Source organism: Neophocaena asiaeorientalis, unplaced genomic scaffold (genome assembly GCF_003031525.2).
Source record: "Neophocaena asiaeorientalis asiaeorientalis breed wild unplaced genomic scaffold, Neophocaena_asiaeorientalis_V1.1 scaffold130, whole genome shotgun sequence".
In the NCBI taxonomy this organism is placed as follows: Eukaryota; Metazoa; Chordata; class Mammalia; order Artiodactyla; family Phocoenidae; genus Neophocaena; species Neophocaena asiaeorientalis.
The window spans coordinates 2550117-2560830 of NW_020173397.1; the positions used below are offsets into that span (position 1 = coordinate 2550117).

General features: G+C 40.3%; 1 protein-coding gene across 2 annotated transcripts; it reads right to left on the reverse strand.

Moving 5' to 3' along the window:
• Nucleotides 1-2448: 2448 nt before the first annotated feature.
• Nucleotides 2449-10475, reverse strand: LOC112401024 (histone-lysine N-methyltransferase SETMAR). Of its 2 annotated transcripts, none has more exons than XM_024747090.1 (2): nucleotides 10313-10475; nucleotides 2449-3326 (listed from the first exon to the last, which is right to left on the reverse strand). In XM_024747090.1, the coding sequence occupies exons 1-2, from the start codon at nucleotides 10427-10429 to the stop codon at nucleotides 2487-2489; spliced, it is 957 nt and encodes a 318-aa protein (XP_024602858.1). In that variant the 5' UTR covers nucleotides 10430-10475; the 3' UTR covers nucleotides 2449-2486. The 2 variants fall into 2 exon arrangements, with proteins under 2 accessions (XP_024602858.1, XP_024602859.1); XM_024747091.1 differs by having other exon boundaries at nucleotides 10355-10473.
• Nucleotides 10476-10714: the final 239 nt, after the last annotated feature.

The following is a 10714-nucleotide window of genomic DNA, read 5'->3' on the forward strand; positions in this document are numbered from 1 at the left end:
ATGCTTCAGAGTTAGGCGGTATTGGGGCTTAATATTGAAAACAGGGAGGGAGAAAAATAATCTCTGAATATTCATTTCAATTAAGGCAAAATTTTCCATTTAGCCAAGAACAAAATCTATCAGCCACTGATATTTTGTGAATATTAATTTGAAATTTAAAAACATTAATTTAAAAAAGAAGATTTGAAAAGTTTTGTCCTCCAAGTATGATCTTTATTATTCTTGGGCCGAAACAGTTTCCAAGGTACACGTTTCCACATTCTTAGTGAATTTAGTGGAAACTGACTTCAGAGCCATTTTTATGTTTTAATTCCATGAAGACACATAACACTTTTTAAAATTCTAATTTTATCCTAATTTATAATTGTAAAAAAGTTATGTTTTTTATATTAGGATAATAGTCAAGCAGAAGTATATCTTTTAATGTTTGCTCTCAAAAGTAGAAGTGTCAACTTTCTTAGGAACATGGCAATTAAGTAAATGCAGTTAACTCACCTAGAAAAGACTTGGAAGAGTCTTCAACTCTTACTTTAGGAATCTGATTTCCAGGCGACATTGCTATTTAAGAATAAACTTGTGGGGCTTCCCTGGTGGCGCAGTGGTTGAGAGTCCGTCTGCCGATGCAGGGGACACGGGTTTGTGCCCCGGTCCGGGAAGATCCCACATGCCGCGGAGTGGCTGGGCCCTTGAGCCATGGCCGCTGAGCCTGCGTGTCCGGAGCCTGTGCTCCCCAACGGGAGAGGCCACAACAGTGAGAGGCCCGCGTACCGCAAAAAAAAAAAAAGAATAAACTTGTGTGTGAGTACAAAAAGCTCCAAGGGTCTATTTTCAGTGAGTTCTGTCTTTGGAAGAGACATCAAGATGGAGGATGCTGCTCGTGTCCTAACTGGAGTATTTCTGATACACAGATGGTGATATTCAATAGATACGGAGCACAAGGAAGAAGGAAAGGGTATCTGGAGCATCAAACAGTGAGCCACTCATGTTCCTTCTGACCATTTCCTTATTGCCTCTTAAGTAGCTCAGTTACTAGAAGCCCTTGTGAGGAGGAGAAAGGCCATTTTAAAATGAGAGATACAAGCTGCCTTACAAAAAGCAGGACTGCTTCGGAGAAATCAGTTATAGAGGAAGGCTGGCAGGGAGAAATGATGAGTTTGGAGGGAAAACTCATTCTGTTTCAGACACTGCACATTTGTAGTTTGGGGCATTTTATGTGTTCTCTACTATCTATTCACATGGAACCATTCCTGATAATGTTATGTGAATACACAAACCCTAACATAGTTATTATTTTAACAGTTTTATTGAGATATAATTCACATACCATACATTTCATTCACTTAAAATGTACACCTATCCTACTTATATCATACAGGAGTAGAGTATTATATATAACATGGATCCCTATGATATAACTTTGAAAGCCCAGAGTCTCCTGGTGGTAGGGTCTAAACGTACTAGAAAAAGAAATTATAGATTTTTGCCTCTCCAGAAGTTTAAATTGAATTTTAAAACTCCCATCACCTTTGGTGGTGTTGACAGGGTTATTTTCATGTCGTTAATACATGAAGTGAGGCTGTTTGAAGTTTTGAAGCATAACTTCACAAGCCTTGAAGTACAGCAGGTATATAGCAAAAATTTTACAATTTGTTTCCTTTTATGACTTTTCGTTATACGTGGAAGTCATTCTCATGGTTATATTTTTCACTATTGGTGATAATCATTAGGGTTTTAGCAGGTGATAATTAATCATGCCCTCTTCCTTGATATGTTTAGAAACAGATGAGAGATAAACTGCTGGAGTCATACAGAAATGAAAATACCAGCCTTATTACTGATAAAATTGACTGGAAAGGAAGGCTTAGGTATTCCGCCATCAGGGTTTCCTTGGATCACTGATTAGGTTTGGTGCTAGTACTGCAAAGTTCAAAATAACAGTGGCATAAATGACGAAGACACAGTTTCTCACCGAATAGTCCAGAGGTGTCAGATCAGGGCTGGTAGAGTGTTGGACAGTGTACAGCCTCCAGACTCCTTTCAGTTTTGCTGATCTGCTATGTGTGGCTTCCTTCTCCAAGGTTATTTTGGGGTATGGCATGGATGCTCCAGCTCCAGTTATCATGTATACATTCCAGCCAAGAAGAAAAAAGAGTGGGATAAGGGAAGGATATCTCCACTTAAGGGCACAACGTTTTCCCTCATATTCCACTAGCTATGACATAGTCGCTTAGCCACGTCTCACTAGGAAAAGTGAGCATTCTCGGCAGTCATGTACCCAGCTAAAAACTGAGAATTCTATGATAGAAGGGGAGAGAGAGTGTTGCTGGACAATCTGTAGTCTCTGCCACATTCCTAAGTTACAACCACTGGGCTCCCCTACAGTGAGGGGCAAGCTCCTTACCACAGAGCAGAGACTGACCCCGAGGGTGAGCTGCTTGTAAGAGGGGAACCCAGGAAGGGCTGAGCCAAACACGCTCGATTCCTCCTCATTCTCCTCCACTGTGAGGCCAGACACGCTTCTGCTCTGCTTTTCCTTCCTCGCCCGTGTTTGGCTTTTCTAAGGGGCGGTACAGTGAGCTGTCATAAGGCAGGAACGCGGCACAGGATTCAGCACCACAATAACAAGGTTTCCTTAATTTCCCATTATCCAGCCTTTCTTTGTCTTCACTATCCAGTAGATTAAGAAATCTTCCTGAATAGTCATAAGAGAGTTCTTCTTCTGGCACAATGTCTTTGGCTGCAAAAAGTGCCAACTTTGGTACCATCGAGTTGATTCGGACAGGAATCATCAATAGGTTTGGCTCACAAGAATGGTTAAGGAATCTTCCAATATTTCCTATAGAGGTAGGATCAACGAACGTTTCCATTACCTGCCCGTTATAAACATGCTCCCTGACGGCTATAATGTAATTCGAATCGTGTATTGTTTGTAACTGAATTCTTCTCTGTACTTCTGGGAATCCTAAAACCTCGCCAGCATATTCACAGACAAACCGTCCTTTTGGTATAAAGTCCAAGGTACGAAGTCCCCAGCCTTTGCGATCTGTCTTGAACACCTGGAGGTGGAACTGCAGACCCCGCTGGACCACTCTGTTCCTGCAGTGGTCGCTGCACTGACAGAGGACATTGCATTCGAAAACTGGCTCAGCGCACTTTGCTTCTGATCCTATGTGTCTGAGGCATAAATTATCATCATAGTTCTTCTCACGACGGAGACAGGAGCAAGTTCCAGGGAGGCAGGGAGTTTTGAGACAAACGCATCCGGGAAAGGTTATTAGCGTGGGATCAGTGTCTCCTCCAGGGCCGGCTACATGATCAGGAGTATACTGCAAAAAACAGAAATACTGTTAAGTCAGCACGGCAGGTCATATATCTCATCTGTATTTCAAGCAGCTTTTGGCTGAGACAGTTCCTAATTCCAAAAAACAGAATGAAACAAAAAAGACAAAATGCAATATATTACAATATTGCCTGAAAACATCTCTCTCCAATTTAAAAACCAGGGTTAATTTTTAGATTTAAAATTTGGTGGTTTCCTTTTAAGCAGTGGAAAAATTTATGTATTTTTCTCTTATCAGATATTGAAAAATTTGTAATCCATTTTGTTTCCCTGTTAGCTTTAGGTGTCAGGAAAATCAATGCCGAATTTAGGTTTTGAATGCAGTTAAGTGTTTTGTCCTTGGCTTTTATCTCTTTCACATTTATCTGATAATACAAATGCATATATGTATTTTTATTGTGAGTTACCTCAGACCCTTTTTGGGGATAAGAAGGTCATAAATGATAAATCAATGAAAAATGGCCTTTGGGAGAGAGTCTTCCATTGATTTTTTAGAAGAATTTTTAAATTTGAAGATTATCTAAATTCTTATATATTCTCTCATGTTTTTAAAAAATGCTATTACCTTATAGTTCTATTTGAGTCTTCACAAAGTTAAAAGCAGAAACTTGGCAAAAAACTTGCAGAGATAATTCCAAAAATTGTCACATAATATTAATACATATTGACATTTACTGTAGATATATTATGTACATGTAAAGAAATCCTGTTCTTATTAAGTGCGAAAGGGAGAATACAAAAAAGTTTCTCTGTCTTTTACACGTACCTGTATTTTCAAAATGTTACATTTATAAAATGTTATGATAAAGAAGTCTTAAGTCTAAAGTCTCTCTGTGAAACCTGACCTCTGGTTATTTCCTCACTGGCAGAATGAAGCATATTCTCAAACCCTGAAGATTACAGTATCTCTCAAGAGCCCAGCATATTTCTTCATGTATAGAACAATTCATTTATTTATACTTGTTTTGTTCCAGAAAGGATTTAATGAAGCTTACAAAGAGGGAAGATAAATGAACAATAGGTAAGGAAAGTAAGGTGAAGGGAAAAATAAGTCGAGAGAGCTTAGACACACTAAGTGTGCAGCAGAAGTAGACTGGACATTTGGCTCTGCCCAAGAACAGCCACTTCAAAGAGGGAAATATGATTAGATGTATGGCTTGTACTGTCCATAAGGAATAATCTCACTGTTCAGAAGCACTGACTGTTTCTAGTATGGAGATGGGAGAGAAATTTGACAAATGAGTCTGTCCAAACCATTCTTTTCCAGGATGCAGTTTCATGGGCTGTTTTTCATTTCATTCATTCTGACCCTCAATAAAGGCTGTTGGCATCCTGCCACATGAAGTCAGTAAGAGCAGTTCTGCAAGAGACCAGTCGACAGAATTTAGCATATCCAGAGGAACGTTTGAACAGCCTTTCGGTCAATTATCCATTAACATTGTGTCAGTACTTTTAGAAAAAGTATTGAGCAGCATGTAGTTATACTCCCTGTGGAGGCCTTGGTGGAGCTATGCAGTTAGGTGCAAAATCCTATACTTTAAAAAACCCTGAGCTAGGGGGGAAGGATTGACATCCTTCTGTGAAAGGGTGGTGAGTGGGTGTACCTGTGGGGGAGGGGGAGAAGGCCAATACTGCTTAAAAAGTGATTTGGGGGTGGAGAGTGGAAATAGCTTCTCCTGTTTGTGTCGGTTCTTACAGCTTTAGCTTAGCAGAGATGTCATAAAAGGATGAAGGATGGCTTAGAAAGAGATGCCCCATCAGTCAAATTCAATGACTGCTGTCTTTTACAGAATCTACTTCCAGACTTTAAGAGTCAACTTAGAAATGGTTACTGAGACATTTTAAGAAGTGCTTTTAAAATGAAGATTTTACTACCACTTTGTTAAACTTTTCATGAAGAATTCTTTTCACTTGATTTGTTCTTAAAGGTGCATAAATTTTAATGTACTATAGAAATCACTAAACTCTAAGGTGATTGATTGATTGATTTTTTGATGCAGATAACAACTTTTAAAATCAGCTCTGACTTACTGTAGTTTTCTAACCAGGAGAGCATATTATTCCTTGTTGAACTTATTTGCATATGGATAAATACTTTCTGGAAAAAATACTATTATTTGCTTATTTTTGCTTTTATTTTTACATTTAAAATAAGATTTTGGAGAATCTGGTGATACATTTTTAAAAATTCTTCAATTTAAACTTTTTGCACAATCTCAGATCCTTTAGAGACTTAGATTACAAATGGTAGCTGATTCCAAATGAGCTGCAAACACCGTCCAAGGGATAATAGAGACTTCTGGATAATCTTCCTGTTTAAAGAGAATATTTTCTTCCCCTTGATCGATGTAATCATTGACCCTGATACCAATAATAATCACAAATCATTTTATCTCTATATGTTTCCACTTTCTCATTCGTAAAAAGGTTGGTTAAATACCATTCCAAAAAGATATTTTACCTGATTTAGAAAAATGGCTATACTAAAGAATAGTCTTTTGAAAACTGTGGTCTGATTTAACATATCATTATGTAATCATCTATCTTTTCAGGTATCTATATATTGAAAAGTTAATTTTTTTTCAGAAATAATCTGACATTTTATTCAAATATTTATATTAACTTAAATTCTGCGTTTCAGAAAGCTAATGTTAAGTGTGTTACAAATTAGGAATCAGCTGGCATCAGCTTAAATACTCCCCATTTATAACACTCTTTCCATAGTCTGTACCCTACTCTCTGGTACAAAGCCCAGGACCAAACTGATCCAAAAAGGGTGTTACCCTGAGGGGTTTTTGTGCTTACCCTACACCAAGGAGAGATCAAATCCTGGACATGTTTTAAAATCTATGCCGCATCTATTCTTCTTCTGATGAAAGCATCCTGAGTCTTCCCAGGGGAACCCTTCTCGCTCTTGTCTTAATGGTTTGCATGGGGCTTCAGGTTGGGTGGGCCCTAAACCTGGCTAATCAGAACATCGCTTGCTCTTTTCAACAGTATTTTTGGTTCATGGATGGGCACAGGACATAAGCCAGGTCAATGAAATATAATTCTGGGACTCCTGCTGAAAAAATTAGGGAAGAGGCATTCTTTTTCCACTGGGTTTGCTAAACTAGAGTATCCATCAGGCATTCCCAAGTTGTACCACACACATAAGACCTACTGAGTGTGTGGCCCACCACAGGAAAGGGGAGCAGGGGTGCGAAGCAGGGAGGTGGTAGAGAGAAATATCTGATGACACCTTGAGAGTTCCTGGATCCAGAGATGCCTACAGTTAACAGTCTCGGACTTTGCTGTTATATGAGGAAATTCCTTCCCTTTTTTGCCTGAGTTAGTTTGTGTTGTATTTACGTTTCTTGCAAACAAATGGGTCTTGACTAATAAACCCAGGGTGGAAGCTGAGAATGGTTCCAGGAAATGGCTGGAAAATTTAGTCAAAGATATAAACGGCTAATGAGCAATGAGGTCTCCAACCGGGAGGTGAGAATGGAGCAAAGCGTGAAGGAGACTAGCCAGGAAAACTGTGACTGTGGCCTGAACACTGGGCAAGCAGTGGAGAACGTCTTAATGCAGAACATGGAATGTCCTAGAGGAGACACATACAGGACTAGGATCTTATTAGCACTGTGACCTTACAGTGAGTGACTTGCTAAAGTATGCATTGGCAACTATAAAAGAGGGACACTACCTGTATCTGAGGGGGGAAAGGTTCTCAAGAAACTTAATGAACATAACACTGTATTCTGTGTGGGCCACTTTGTACTTTTAAAATAGTAACTTTCTTAAATTCTTCTAGATATTATTTTGAGATTTTATATTTAAAACATCATATATTTCTGGCACATTAAGCTCTCTAAACATTCCCTTTCTATTTCTCTTACAGGTTTCTGTGAAGGAAATAAATGTGAGAAACCACGTAAAAAGCTTTCTCTAGTGGCTGGCACATTAAGTGTTCAATATGAATTATGCAGGCTATCTAGTAGGGTGGTGAAAAAAATAGGTTTGGAGTTAAACTTCTCAGGTTTAAACATACTCAAACCAAAATTATATTTGGAAAACCATATGATTATAGTCCTACCTCCATTATTTATCCATCTTGATGGGGGGAAACTGAGAGTTGACCCAGCACAGACTGCTTTCAATCATCAGTAAATATTACCTTATTGTGTATTGTATGCACATGCTGGGATTTAGAAAGAACAACTCAGAAAAATACAAAGGAGGACATGAAGAATGGGATTTTTATCATTTTTTCAGTAGTCATAACAAAAGCTTTACTTTTTCCTGGTATGTATCAAAGTGCAAAATTGATCATGTAAGAGTTGAGAATAAATACAAAATGATCAGTGCAAAATGCACTAGAAACCAGATCCTTGAAGAACTGGATGGAGACTTCACATTTTGTGACAGAAAACTTGAGAATTTTTTTTATAAACTATGGTCACCCAAGAAGCCAAAATGTAAACAGAGGACAGCATGTTAAAGTGCAATTATATTGTACCTCCTTGGCTACAATTAATTTCTCCCTTATCTGAAGTAGACCTGCACTTATTAATAGTATGAACTTTGGGATCTAAGTGGCGTAGACTGTTGGGCTCTAAGTGTGTAGGTCTGACCTTTCTACCAAACGTCTTAAGGAAAGGCATGGTCAGGAGGTTTGGGGAATGGAATGGTGATAGGGGTTGGGTTCCTATCCATAGTACTAGGCACAGAGCAGGGGGCTCAGGAAATATTATTTGATTGCTTAATTGAAGCTCTTAATACTTTTTGATTGGAAGACTAACTTTTCTGAGTCACATTCTGTACCAAAACCCCAGAAACTGAAACATGACACTGCACAATATTCTGGGCTTAAAATCTAGGCCTCAATTCTGAATTTTAAGGAAGTGCTGTGAAAATCTTCATTCCATTTTTGGTTGTTTTGAAACACCAGCTACAAGAATCTTTGTACTTGGCCTCTAGCCCCATGAGTTTGTTTTTGCTCCAAGCAGCTATTAGGAGACTGTGAGCCAGACAATTCTTGTCAAGGTCATGTTGAGACCTTAAAAAGGATATTTGAAGCTGGTTTCAGAAACCTGAAAAATGGCTAGATCCAACTCTTAGTTCAAGAAAATCAATCGGTTTATTTTCTACTTGTCTTTTGACCCCGATGGCATTATGATGTGCTTGTTTCCGATCTGAACATTTGAATGTTCTTTTTGCCTTTTCATACAGGACCCAAAGGCAAACTAGACACAAAGTTATTTTTACTCTGAGGTTTTCATGCCTTAATTCTTATGTGTGCACATGCCTGTGAAGGCAGGGTTTGGGGCAAGCAAGCTGTTTTGACCTTTTGTAAGACTGGTATTGTGCTCCATGAATATATGGAAGCAAACTAGTTGAAGGCCCTTTTAGGCTTGTTATTTACATGTTTCAAGCATGTTTTATCTTCTTGGTAAGACTATAAGCTCCTTAAGGAAGGGATCCTGTCTTCTATTTGTAACTCTAAGTCTACCTAGAGCTGTGCATACAGCCAGGACTCTAGAACACTGTGGGATTGAGCCTTAGTCTCCTTTTCATTTATGCCCATCAACTATAGGTATAAGGATCAATCACAAGGCTTCCTCTGCCCCCCATATAGTGCTTTCCATATGCTCTTGTAAGCTCAAGGGCAGGAATTGTATTGGCACCATCTTATCTTCTATGCCTAGCTTAACACAGTGCCAGGCACATTATAGGCACTCAGTTATCTTTTGAAGAAAGACAACATATGTCAGTGTTTTAGACCAGGCATTCAGCAATGTTTGGTCTTCAATAAGCTTTTAGGGATCAGTGTTCAGTATGGCGCTAGCCACCTGTATTATTAATGATAAACTGCCTAATGTAGTTTGAGGAAAACTAACCATTTCTAACATTAATAGCCTGCTCTACTCTTTGAAAACTGCTGAATCTGTCCTCTTACTTGATTTTCAAAATAACCCTAGGAAGGACAGACAGGGTTTGATATCAATAATGGGTGTGACAAGGGCACTAAAACTTTAATTATTTTCATTTTGCAGATGAAGAAACTCAGGCTCTGAGACATGGCTAAGATGCTAAGCCCTGAACCTAGCTCTCCTACTTCCAAGTCCAGGGCTCTTTCCACTCCAACCAACATCCTTTTTTTTTGTCATTCCTTGTTCCTTAGGCAACATGCAGGCCAAGGTCAAAGGTTGGAGCACAAAGGTCTTTGAGGTAATAATAGTAGTTAACATTTATTGAGTTCTGTCAGCAAACCAGGAACTGTATTTCACTTGTAATTCTCGAAGCAATCCGGAGAGAGGTATTACTATTTTAATCGCACACGGGAGGACTCTAAGGCTTAGCTGAGGCTATTTATATTTGCCAAAGTGCTCACAGCATGAGGGAAACCTCAACTAAATGACTCTAGAAGCTAAGTTTTTAATCATGACACTAGGCTAAGATCCGTTAATGGGCCCCATGGCTTATCTTACAAACAAGACATTTGAGACCAGAGAGGCAACTGATTTGCCCCGGATCTCAACGAGTTCTGGGGACAGAACCAGGACAAAAAGCCAGGTTCTCACGGCTCTTTCCAAGGGACCTCACGAGACCTCTGGTTTTGCCTTCAGGGAACTGCCAGTCTATGGGCAGAAAAGAACATGTAAAGGTCATTGCGAAGGGTTAATGGGAAAAGACCGAAATCTGTGAACTATTTAAGAGCTTTTCCCGTTAGCAGATAGCTGTGCGATCGGGTTAAAAAAAAAGGTCTAGAAACTTGGAGACAACAATCGAAGCACTACCACGTAGGGTAATTGTGCTGAACCCAGCTACCACTTACCCCGGCAATCTACCTGAAAGGGCGCCAGCCCCATCCCCGGGCTGCGCGCGCAGCGCTCGTGACCGCCTAGCTCCGCCTCCATAGAAAAGGGTACCGACCACGCCCTCAGGGGCCGCGCGCAGCTCTCGGGCTGGCCGAGCCCCGCCCCCTACCTGAAAGGGCTCTGGCTCTGTCCCTGGGGGCCACGCGCTCACAGGCAAATTTTCCAGGCTGCGCGCGACGTCCAGCTGCTCCATCAAGGCCTCAGGCTCCTCCTCAGAGGCCGCCATCCCGCAGGGCCAGTTCTGCACGGCTTTAGCGGCCGTTTTGCGCCGACACGACGCCTCTACCACCTAGACTGTCTTGAACCTCGCAGAGGGCGCTGGGAGTCGGGTCCCGGGGCCGCACAGCCTCATGGGAGTCGTAGTTTTTATCTCCCCTATCAGAAGTTTGCCTGTGAGGGCGTCACCTCCCTCGACTCTCACTCTGCGTTCCTTGACTTTTTTTGGTCTGGCTCGGTTTTTGTTTCGAGCCAGGTGCACAACAGATAATACAAAACCTTGTAAGGTATGGAC